A 12,448-nucleotide genomic window follows, 5' to 3' on the forward strand; every position below is an offset into this window, starting at 1 on the left:
TCTTCAATGAAGTTTAGCTCTTTATTGCCTGAGGTTAAGCTCCGGTTGGCTCGATTATGATTCGACGGTCCTAACATGAATATACGTGGTAGTAATCTAGGCTGTTCACTTTAATTTCATACAGAGGGTCTAATACAAGACACTGGACCCCAGTCCTGGCTCAGAGTCTGTAAAATGGAGGTGACACTTCCTGACGTGATCACTAATTCTGGAAGGTGAGAAGAAAAGCTTAGCTGAAAACTTTGGGAAAAAAATTAAAATCACTCTACCAAAACGAGGCACCATTATGATCCCTGATCCCATCAATAATATGAACTAGAATGAAACTCATCTGCCATTTCTTGGATTTGCAGAGAAAACATGCAGTTAGGGCCATCTGCCTTCCATAGTAACATCTTCTGTCAAACCACAAACGCCTATCCAAATGCACTGCGGTACTCACCGCGGGCCCAACGCGGCCAAGCTCTCCAGGGAGTCCTGCTGCCCCAGGGGGACCCTAAAGTCAACAAATCAAAAGCACATGGTAATGGATGGATGTTTTTACAATCTACCACAAATGATATAAAATACGATAAACAACCAACTTAGAAGTATGTATCTATGCTAGCTTTGTTTTCCAAATGAGACAATAACTCATTTGACCAAATTTTAATTACTTAAAATGGAACAGAAATTTCTTAAATTAATAAAATATTCTGTTTATCAGAATAGGAGTGCTGTCATAGGAGCCACCTAAGATCACGTAGGTAGGACACTATAAACACGACTGGGTAGAGTGCTAGCTGGAGAGTAAGGTTGAGATCTGAGGAATAGGCCATTTATATAGACTTTAAAAATAAAACAAGAGATGGTACTTACAGGGGGTCCAGGAATGCCACGGCCCTAAAAGAGTAAAATAAAAAGTGTTACGTAGTATAGATATCGACACAGGCATCATCCAGTTCAAAAACAAATTATATATCTATCTCTAAATAAATACATGATGCTCATTCTAAAGAAAGCACTGAGTAAGACAAGCAAATCTGGCTCTGCTTTTAAAGGTAGCAGAAGCTTGTTTCAGCTCCTCAGATATTCCTTTGATGCCCAAGCTAACCAGGAATATTTTTTCCAAATTTCTTTTTTTCAAGAAAATCAAAGTGAAGAAGCCATCCATGCTTGCCCTCAGGAGAACTTGCTATCACTCACAGAGATACATCAAGAACTGACAGTTTGAGTTTTTATTTGCTGTGTTTTATAAAAAACCTACATTGAAACAATACAATACACTGCTTTACAATTTATAGTGTGATGTTTGGAAGTTCCCCAAACAAACACTCAGCACAGAGAGACAGGGGAGAAAAAGAGTCAAAAACACACCTCCTTTGACAAGTAGGGCTGTATTTCCAGACACCAAATCCAGTAGCTACTGACAATAAAATGGTGTCACTCCTGAAATGACCTAGGATGGGATCCTCATTTCATGCTGGATTTGACGTCAAAGCCAGTCATTCCGTCTCCCTCTCCTTTACACTGCCCATTCTTTAGCAACACCAAAGTGCACATAACCAAGGACTAAACCCACATCTTATTCATCCTCCTGTCCTCAATTCCTAGCACAGGGCCTATTATATAATAAACCCTGACTATATGTTTTTGAACTTAATGAAGTGAACATCAGCTGCCTTGAACCCCTTTCTCTCGCTGCTTTCCAGTTTCATTCTCCCCCCTTGGGGTTCTTCAGTCCTCTTTTCTCTCCTGCACTGGCTTGAAGAGCCTTATTCACAGCTCTCTCTGACACCATATTCATTTAGCTTTTCATTCCAGACTATTTCTAATATCTATATGCAAAGCATCCAGTGGAATCAGTGTATACCCTCTGATAATATTATTATTTCTAATTATTTAGGCAGACAAAACAAGCAAGAATTTCACATAAGCAGCATGTTTAAATGATAAGTGGGACTTTTTCAAGACATTCTTTGAAAAATTACCCCATGTGAACATTTCAATATGTAGATCAATTCGGGGAAATAAGTCTTATGCTTGAAAATACCAAAGTAATTAATAAGTTATTTCATTATCAGAAACCTAGATGTTTGATAAATTTCACTAAATAAAAAAAAAGTCATCTTATAAGATATTGAGCTCTGAGTTGAAAAATATGGGAGAAATGCCAGCAAGCTATTCACTTCTGAAAATAGGCTTATAATGGAAAAGTCAACAGATGCTGAAATATGGCAAAGAAAGCAAAGAAAACAAGGAGAAAAATACAGATTAATGACAAGAACAAAAGAGGAATGAAGAGCAAAATAGAAAGGAAAACTAGCCTGAGAACCTCGTCTTCTTAGAGATGGAAATACACAAATCTGCTAGAGTGTGCATCGCAGGAAAAGACTGGCCAGGGAATCAGACAGGCAATACCATCTGATGGCTGATATTTCATCAGAGATGCAACCAGTTGTGAAGAAAGTGGTATGATGCCGTGGTCTACTTAGATTTGCTGTTGTTATGCAAGAAAGGTTTTCTATCAATGAGGGAGGAGGCGTTATCTGTAGGGAAATACCACCTGCAAACAGACATGCATTTTATACTGACATTCAAATTTCTCTAAAGTTTTTCTACTCATAGTCAGAATGCTGACCATACCAGATAAGTCATAAACTCCTTCACAGTGTGTATTATGTAGAAAACTGCGTTAAAAATTTCACAAAGGCAGAGTTTTACCTAAAGAGAGGAGATTTTTCAATTCTGTCACTTTATATTTACTTACTGGAAATCCACGAGATCCAGGAACACCAGGTTCTCCCTAAAAATAAAAATAACTTCATTGTACTTGGCTTTTTGTAGTATGAATATGTAAATATGCAAATTGCATAAATAACTGAGATAATTAGAACACTCCATCTTGGTGTTTTAATTTAATTTAACTAAAACACAATTTTAGTTGAACAAGTGTATTTCGACTGCTTCACAATTAATCTGTTAGTTGATTTGCAAACACTACAATTAGAGTATACTTCAGCATCTAATTAATGCCAGCAATTAATACAGGTGGTGAACTTACTTTTTGTCCTCTTGGTCCAACAGAGCCAGGGGATCCGTCAGGTCCTGTTAATCCCTAACAAAGCAAGATGGTGTTAGAACTATTACAGCATCCCTGGGCAAACCACTAAATGGATAATTCAATTTTATTTATTAATTATGTACAGGATGGTTACCTATGTATGATGTAAATACTTATAAAGAAATACCTTTCTATATTCTTACTCAAAGATAATGTTTAACATGAGATCTGCCTGTTAGTTACTTTCTGTTGATAAATTTTATCATATTCCTAATTTCCTGCTAACTGCATTGTTTTATCACTGAGTTCAATTAGTATTTTTTGTCTCTGCTTTGAAAAAACGCAATATAACAATTACAGAGTTCTAATAGCCGAGTTTGATGGGACAACAGGTCTTGGCTCTGCCACTTACCCAGGTTTCTGTACCTTCTTGACTTCATTTATAAAATAAAAGTACTAAATGTCTCTATATCTCTCTAGTAAAATGTTTCTTCAATAGGAATTAAAGGTAATCAATCTCATCATTGCCTTATAGCCACCTAAAGCCCCCTGACCATCTTCTTCCTGTGACAATTGCTTACTGAAGAACATTAACTTTAAAGTTGAAATGTTGAGAACATGCATGTTGCTATGGTATTTTCCTTAGTAAAAATTGTGATAATTAAGTATATATTTTCACGTGTGCCACTCAATATGTAGAATTTAAGCCAACTACTATAAAATACATTCATAACTCCCATGTGTAGTACTAAAGCATATCTTCCAAACACCTCATTTTCCCTATCAGTACTTATTTTGTCATCATCCTCAACATAAAATAGATACTGAAGCATGACAGCACTACATATACACTGAATTTCCATATTTAGTGAGGATGCATTTTTATTTTCTAACTTTTTCTTTACTCTTTGACACTTTTAGATGTTGTCACTTAAACTGGAATCATGAAACTACAGCTTCCTAAAGATAAATATATGTATCTGTATATATGTGTACATATACATATACAAACACAAATATCTCATAAAACTTCTATTATCAAGATTTTGAAAAAGACTCAAATTATATTAATCAAGGGAGGGATTGCTTGAAAATACAAAAGCCCTACTCAAAAATGGATTACTGAAATCCTTATTTAATTGGTCATAGTCTGGATAAATACCAATAAAATGCTTTCATGGAATTTTTATAGAAAACTACTTTATTGGCCAACATTTTTACATTTCTCTGCATCAATTAATTTCCCTCATAACTCCAAAGAGCGAATCAAAGGAAGTAGGAAAAAATGAGTTGAAAATGTTAATTACTGGAAATTTACCAAAGAAGGAAATTATTAAACACACACAATAGAATTTTTGACAGACTGTCTTTGATTTTCAATCACCCTAGACTAATTACAAGGCTTTAATTTGGGAACAAGCCCCAACATCTTAGTACTAAGCACCTGTAGCCTGTTGGCTTTTGTATTTCAGCAAACCAACCACTCACCCAGGAGCATCGCTGGAGGTGTGCATGGCACACAGAGTTTATAAACCTCACTACATGTTTGAGTAAAGGAATCTCTAAATCCCATGTCACATACATACCCTCCAAGACCAACCTGCTCGGTTTTCACACATGCAGCCAACTAAGCGTCTTCAACCTGTGCCTGGAATGACTGACATGAGTGGAGGACAGTAGCTACTAAATAGGGTGGAATTTCAGCTGCATAATAATTAGGCAGAACCAAGTAAATGGTCGGAGAACCTGGAGGCTGCTCCCAGCCCACTTCTTTAAAGTGTCTCCCATAAGACATGACAGACTATGTCTGTCACGCAGAAGCTCTTTGAATTAAACTGAAAATACATTCTGCTGCAGATGCTACAGTGAGCTCTGCAATGAAATTGTCATGTAGAGAAGCTTAAGCCACTTGAGGACAAGGCCTGCGAGCCTGTTACAATCCTGCAGCTCCCCTGGCATCTGACACCCGCTCTATGCACCACCAGTGAATGCAGTTAGGTTGGCCTGCTAGGTCGGGGGGTGTTACACTTGTCCCTCCACATCATCTTCATTTTGGTTCAAATCCCTACTCTGCAACTTAGCTGTGCAGCCATGGACAAGTTGCCTAACTGTATAGTGCTCTGTCTCCTGACCTATAAAAGAGGAATAACATTAATATCTGCTTCATATGGTGATCTTGAAGATTAAATGGGATATTACACACAAAGTGCTTACAACAGTGCCTGGCACAGTGGGCCCTGAATAAATGCGAGCTGTTCCTATTCTTGTCATCATTATATGGTCAGCATGCTCCGGATGCTGTGAAGAGTTCGCAAGAACTATAAGACATGTTTCCTGCCCTCTGGGAGCTTAGAACCTCATTCAGAAGGAGCACTGCAAATAAACAAACAAACAACAAACCTAGATATTAACCACGGGCACTGTACTTCAGGGCCCCTCACATTTCTTCAATGCCTGACTATTTCCACTTACACTCAACTTTCAGAATGATTTTTTTTAAAACTGCTGAGTTATCATCTGTTGTCAACCGTCTTTTTCTTCTTCTTCTTCTTCTTCTTCTCCCCAAAGTCCCCCAGTACATAGTTATATTTTCGTTGTAGGTCCTTCTGGTTGTGCTATGTGGGACGCTGTCTCAGCATGGTTTGACGAGCAGTGCCATGCCCGTGCCCAGGATCCAAACCGGCGAAACCTGGGGCCCCCAAAGCAGAGCATGCAAACTTCACCGCTCGGCGATGGGGCTGGCCCCTCAGAATAATTTTGTGTGTGTGAGGAAGACTGGCCCTGACCTAACATCTGTTGCTAATCTTCCTCTTTTTGCTGGAGGAAGATTGTTGCTGAGCTAACATCTGTGCCAGTCTTCCTCTACTTTACGTGGGATGCTGCCACAGCGCGGCTTGAACAGCAGTGCTAGGTCCACACCAGGGATCCGCCAAGCCCCAGCCGCTAATCCGGAGCAGATGAACTTAACCACTATGCCACCAGGCCGGCCCCCAGAAAAATTTCTTAACAACTCACTATCCTAATCATATAGCGTCAGCCAGAGATAATAGTTGTATACCTTCAGAGGATGCTCTAACCTCATTCCCGTAAAAAGTGGCATGGTTTAACTATAATTCCTATATTTAATTCTAATTCCTCTTCTGCCTATCCTAGACAGATGCTATAAGAATGAACAAAATACTGTTTTACAGAGCTCACTGAGCACATCACAGCAAATAGGGCCTATAAGTATATCTCTATTGATATTGTGGATGGTAATAACACAACTGTCCTTTGGGTGCAAGGTTATAACAAAGCTCCGACTTCTCTGATTTTACAAGTCTATAAGGGAAAAGAACCTTAAAACTTAAACTAAAGTCTTAGCAGGAAAGGAGAGATTACACATACACATGTATATGTAATCTTCCACATTTACACTTACGTACACGCACACACAACTCCAATTTGCATTAGCTCTTATTTGTCAAAGAAACGACACAGGGAAATATTACCAGTGGCAGAAAGAATTGCTTCCATGTGGGTGTTTATGAAGATAAAGCTCTATTTGGGCTGAGATTGAAGCTGACTGTGCCTGAACTTTCATGCCAGCCCTCAACAGTGATTTCCTTCCAGCATTCCAACCACGCGGCTCCTGAGACTCAAGACATAACTCTACCAGCATAGCTGCCATGACTCTTTTTCCTTTCCTGCCAAAAATCCAGTTAACTCAGGATAATTACCTTTAAACTGTGCTCCTTTCAGATTCTTCCAAACATCAACTGATTAATTTGTCAACATTACGAAAAAGTACAGCTGTGCAATGAACCAAAGAGCAGAAGACAGAGGCTGGAAGTTGAAGGTCCACCGACCAAGAAAAGATTATTGACGCTTTCCTACTTCCTGAGCTCCCCTATATCCAGGGACAAACTCTGAACTAGTCACTGACATTTCATTAGTCCCAATGTCTAGTCTCAATTTAAGGGAAAAGATTTGTTTAAAATGTCAAATGAGCCCAAGAGTGGAGTAAGAAAACTTTTCAGCTCAGAATCTAAGTCCCAGGTGGCTCCATTCCAAAAGGTGGGGAATATGAACCATACCAATATTTACAAACAATTGTAAAATATCTATTATAAATTATTTTTATTATCCATGGAATTATCCATATCATTTTTCTTGGTTGATAATTCAGATGCTAAAAATCCACTATCACTCTTTTTCTCCCTATTTTCTCCAATTATTCATCTATTTAAGAACCTCATTTGTACCCGCAAGAGGCAAATCTATCTGGAGAGAGAGTCTAAAAATCAAGAAATTTGGTTTCTTTCACTATCTTAGCGTCTAAAAACTCTGGGTCCCTGAAGAAACTACTCGTCCTCATAATTATTCAGTTCCCTTATCTGTGGAGAATAACACTAGCCAAACCAGCTTTCCAGGTTATTGTAAGGTTAAAGGAAATAATGTTTGTGACTGTGGTTAAGAAAAAATGCAAATTTTTTGCTTAGTTCTAGGAAATGCCTAAAATACTGGCACATACGTGGATTTCTTACTTTTTTCTCTTCTTCCCTTCTCTTTTTCATTTTCTCTTGCTTTCCTTTGCAATCCCAGGAGACTGGGTCAATGCCCTCACCGGTTTTCCCTGGGAACCTTCAGGGTCAGAGCTCTATGACTTCAGAAGCCTCGCTCTTTCACAGTTTTAACTTTGGAAATCTGGTTTGTTCTGCATTATGGTACTGCCACCACCAACAACAACAAAAAAACCTGCTTGTAATTGTTATTTGCATTGTACTTCTAAAGATTTTGAAGCACTTTCATTTGTTTATCCAAAATTTCTGTATAAGTAGAGAAATTATAAAGCAAAACTAGACATCGTCTTTATGACCTTATGGTAAAACATAAAGAATAATTTGTTGAGCCTGCTGCAAATCACTATTAAACTGAGGCGCAGATAAGTCTAGCCCTCTGTCTGAAATTATTGCAGCTCAACAGCTAGACAAGACTTCAGGCGACTGGTTCATGCTTCAGCCACCACAAAAATCAATAATAATAATAATTTAATCATAAATTTTCTTTTCACACCAAACAAAAGGCAGGTCAGATTTCAAAGGAATGCAGAAATAAATGCCCAATATATTGGGCGACTAGTTTAACAGCCTTGTATTTGTCAGACTTTTTTATTATGGTCTGACAGTTTCAAGGAATTCACAGTGTTTCAAAGAGCTTGACAGCCAACAAGTTACATAATTTCAGTTTGTATTATACACACATTAGTGTGATATTCAGTTTGTATTATCCAAAATCAGTCCTTGGGGGGCCTCATGCACTGCCACTGTGCATATGTAAGAAGCTCAGACTAGGGGCTCTTGAAACAGAGTCTCTCTCCTAAAGCATTAATAGTATAGACAAGTACCCTCATTATGGGCATCTTGATAAAGAAAGCACATCTGAATAACCACCAAAATCTCACTTTTTTGGGGCAAAGATTCACCCTGAGCTGGTATCTGTTGCCAATCTTCCTCCTTTTGTTGTCCTCCCCTAATCCCCAGTGCATAATTGTATATTCTAGCTGTAAGTCCTTCTAGTTGTTCTATGTGAGCCCCTGCCACAGCATGGCTACTGACAGACTGGTGGTGTGGTTCCACCACCGGGAAACAAACAGGGCCGCCAAAGCCCTGAGAGCACTGAGCTTTAACTAGGCCATCAAGGCTGCCTCAATGTAGCCATATTTTTTTTCTCAAAATGAAGGATCTGTCTTAAACTCCAGACAAAATTTCTTGGAAATTATAATGACAGGTTTTCAGGTGCTTTCTTTGATTTAGAAAAGTCTTCCGTTTTTGGAGGCCACACAAAGCGCTAACTTGAGGGAGGCACCCCCGCACGTTCTCTGAGGACAGACGCCAGTCTCACTTCACTTTGCATCCCAGCGACAGAGTCAAGGACTGGCCTGCAGTGGGACCTCAATAAGCATTAGTCTAACGCATGGAGAGAGGAGAAGCTAAGAGTCCTGAAGTCATTTTACTCTGAAGAAATATTATTTTGTGTTAGATTTAACATACAACTCAGCCTCAGAGCTTCCCTCAGCTGGCGGGGGAGGGTGGGGCGCAGTGCAAGGGAATCCGGAAAGGATGCTGGTTCCCGACCTTCAAGCAACCCTAGCCAGCTGTTTTCTGTCAGCGATGCCAACCGAGAAAACGCCGTGGAAAGAGAGCGAAGTAGTTGTGAATGTCCTGTTGGACGGGTGCGGGCCGTCTCCCCGACCCCGCCCCGCCCCACACATCCCAGCTCATTCGGGCCCTCCCCTCGAGCGCATCTTTCTTTTCTCTCTTCCTCGGGATTTAGGAGCACTCTGCCCCTCCCTCTGCCTGCAAGTTCTTTTTCTGAATTAATCTAGAGTGTCCATGAAAGGGCAAGCGCAGAGACTACCTGCTGCAAAGCCCCAGCAGAGGCCCGCAGGGTCCTCCTCCTCGAGCGCCCTGTTCCAGTGGTGGGGCTGAGTCCACGGGAGAGCAGGGGTGGGCCGCTGGAGGCGGGAACTGGCACCCACTACTGTTCTCTGAGAGGAGGAGATGCGCGCTGGTGCTCTCCCCGGGAGGCCGCGACGCATCCCCACCCTCCCGGGCCCCTCTGAACAAGCTGCCGCCGCCGCGCCGCGCCCGGAGCGCGAGGCCAAGTCCGGGGCCACAGCCCTCTTTCAGCTGCGCCGGCCCCGCCCGCACCACGTATCTGTCTCTCCCTCCCGCCCCCCTCCTTTCCTCTCCTCTCCTCTTCCTTCCCCTCACCTTCCCTTTCTCTCTCTCTCTCTCTCTCTCTCTCTCTCTCTCTCTCTCTCTCTCTCTCTCTCTCACACACACACACACATGCTCGCGCGCACACACGCGCGCCCCGGCACCCCGCCTACTCACGTCAGCGCCCGGCGTGCCCGGCCTGCCCGGAGCTCCCGGCTTTCCCGGCTCTCCAGGTGGACCCTGAGTGGGAGGAAAAAGGCTCCAAGTTGAGACCCTTCGGACGCACGTGGCTGCAAACCACGTCTAAAGGAAGGGAGAGGGGACGCGTTGACCAACTTACCGGGGGGCCCGGGGGACCCTTCGGACCTCGGTCACCCTGGAGGCAGGAGAAAAGGCAAGAGCATCCGTGAATACGAGGCGCTGGGGCCACTCGGAGAATCCCACGCGTGTTCCCACTCAGGGCGACCAGGGACAGGTCTGAATGGTGCGCTCAGGGACAGGACACGTCCACCTCCCCCTCCAAAAACCCCGTTTCCAAGATCCACCCCAACTCTAGCCCAAGTCCAACCCCGCCTTGGGTGGGGGCATCTGGCCCTCTCCAAAAACCCACCCAGGCCGCCGGAGGGAGGGCAGGAAAGGCCGGGCTGGTGGACCGGCCCTGAAGAGGGACACTTACGTCGATGCCGTCGATGCCTGGAACTCCAGGGGGGCCCGGGGGCCCCGGGGGCCCCTGCTCGCCCGGGGGGCCTATCTGCTAAGAACAGCACACACAGGGGTTAGCGGCGCCGCTGGCCAATGACAAGGAACCAGGCGCAAGGTCCGAGGCCCCCCACCTCCGCCCCGCGAGGGCGCCAACTCAGGAGGCTCACCTGGCCCGACCACATTCAGATTGGGGCGGAACTGTGGGGTCCGAGCGGATCCGGGCCCCAGGTGGGGAGGGGTCACCGGGCCTCAGCTCTCCAGCACTGAACCAAAGAGGAGTGCACGAAGGGGCCTAACACCTCTTTACAAAAGGGGCTCAGTGATGAAAATGGTGGTCCTTCAATGCCTCCCGCGATCTAATCAGTAATTGCGGGTCAGTGTCTTGACCAAAATGGGACTGCTGAGAGTGGAGGCGCTCCACGTCAGATCAAGTACAGGATCGTTTGTAAATCTTTCTGTGTCCAGTAGAAATCGGAGGGAGTCTCTTGAGGGAAAGACTGGGCGGTGGGTGGGGGGCGTGGGGCGGAAGAGCCGCGAAGCCCCGCGAGCCCGGCCTCGCAGATCCGCCTGCAGGACTGTCTTGCACAAGGCCTTTGCACCTCGCTTCAGAACTACCCCCAATTTCAGACTGACCCTGGGCGTGAGTCCTTTTATCGCTTGCAAACAGCTAAGCTCAGATGGTACTAGAGGGAATGCTGGCGTCTGACAGTATGAGCACGTTGCTTAGGGAATGTGGGGCTTTTTTCCCCCTTCTGAATTAAAAAGAAGAAAAGAAAGAAAAAAGCTTCTTTCATCAGGGAAACTTTGTTTTTCTAAACTCGAATGACCAGACGGGTTACAATGGGGTCTTTGTACGTGAAACCTCACACCGCGCTGGGCTCGAGCTCCGCCGGTCGGGTCCGCGGGAGGGACGGGGCGCCGCGCCCGGGGGAAGTTCCTGGGAGGCGCGGGGGTGGAGGCCGGGCCGCGCGCTCCCATCCCCGCCGCGGGCACCACCGGCAGGACGCGGGGCGCGGGGCCACCGCGGGCGGGGCAGCGGGAGAGCCGAGAGCGCCGCCGGCCTGGATCCCGCGCTCTCCAGCCAGGCCTCCGGGCTGGGACCGGGTGGGGGGCAGCAAGAAGCAACGCGGCTAAAAGTGACACCCGGGTGCGGAGCCCGCTGGCCTTCAGCGCTTGAGCCTGCCGTGTTAGAGCCCCATCCCCGGGACGGGAGGCGCCCTCTCCCGGACCCAGAGGTCGTCTAGGCCCAACTCCCACCGCACTCGCCGCAGGTGCTCAAGGCTGGAGGGGGCGCGCGGCCCGGAGGATGCTCGGCGCCTTGCCCGCGGCCGCTCCCACCTTTCCTCGTGCGCGCTTGAAAAATGCAAACGCTCTTCGGCCCAGCTCACCTGGTCAGTTGTCTGGAGAAGAAAAGATGGGGAGAGAGTGAGAGGCGCCCCCCTGAACGCCCGGAAAACTTACTTGAGCGGCGCACAAGCAGAGCCCGGACAGCAGCAGCCGCAGCCCCAGGGCCCCGAGGCCCCGCGCCGCCCAGGCCATGCCCGCCACCCCGGACGAATCCCCGCCGGCCGCCGCCGCGCGCAGCGCCCTTCTCCCCGCAAGAGCGCCCCCGGGCTCGGGGCGGCGGAGGTGCCGGGCGGGGAGGCGCACGTTCCTGCTGTTTATGAATGGCCCTGCAGAGGGTCCTGGGGATTGGAGGAGAGCTGGCGGGCCTGGAGGACGGATAGAATGACAACAGTCCCCCTTAACCCTTTCCCCGCGGCCCCTCCGCGGGGCTCTGCAACCGCCCCATTCGCCCCCGGAGGCCTCTCGCTGTCCTCAGAGCCCCCCAGGTGGCCTGTGTGCCGCTGCGGGCGGCGACCAGGCCGCCCGCGTTCTTGGAGAGAAGTTAGCGAGGGTCGTAGGCTGCCAAAGGTAGAGCCAGACTCCCTGAGGTGGTTTCCACCCGCCAGGCCGTGGGTGGGACCTGTCTTTCCTTAAGATCTGTCTGGTCCATACAGCA

At 45.8% G+C, this 12,448-nt stretch overlaps 1 protein-coding gene across 3 annotated transcripts in view; it reads right to left on the minus strand.

Annotated features, from left to right (window-relative positions):
- COL9A1 (collagen type IX alpha 1 chain) overlaps positions 1 to 12,448 on the minus strand; it is an 82,227-nt gene that overhangs the window by 50,089 nt on the left and 19,690 nt on the right. Inside the window, exons 1-8 of one of the 3 annotated variants that reach the window (XM_070584881.1) lie at positions 11,908 to 12,085; positions 10,421 to 10,498; positions 10,085 to 10,120; positions 9,922 to 9,984; positions 3,044 to 3,097; positions 2,750 to 2,785; positions 859 to 882; positions 443 to 496 (exon numbers count right to left, since the gene is read on the minus strand). In XM_070584881.1, the coding sequence (XP_070440982.1) occupies positions 443 to 496; positions 859 to 882; positions 2,750 to 2,785; positions 3,044 to 3,097; positions 9,922 to 9,984; positions 10,085 to 10,120; positions 10,421 to 10,498; positions 11,908 to 11,985 (423 nt within the window). In that variant the 5' untranslated portion in view covers positions 11,986 to 12,085. Of the gene's footprint in view, positions 1 to 442; positions 497 to 858; positions 883 to 2,749; positions 2,786 to 3,043; positions 3,098 to 9,921; positions 9,985 to 10,084; positions 10,121 to 10,420; positions 10,499 to 11,907; positions 12,086 to 12,448 lie in introns of those variants that run through there. The other 2 variants (XM_070584880.1, XM_070584882.1) reach the window with 2 other exon arrangements.

This window comes from Equus przewalskii, chromosome 19, assembly GCF_037783145.1.
Source record: "Equus przewalskii isolate Varuska chromosome 19, EquPr2, whole genome shotgun sequence".
Lineage (NCBI taxonomy): Eukaryota > Metazoa > Chordata > Mammalia > Perissodactyla > Equidae > Equus > Equus przewalskii.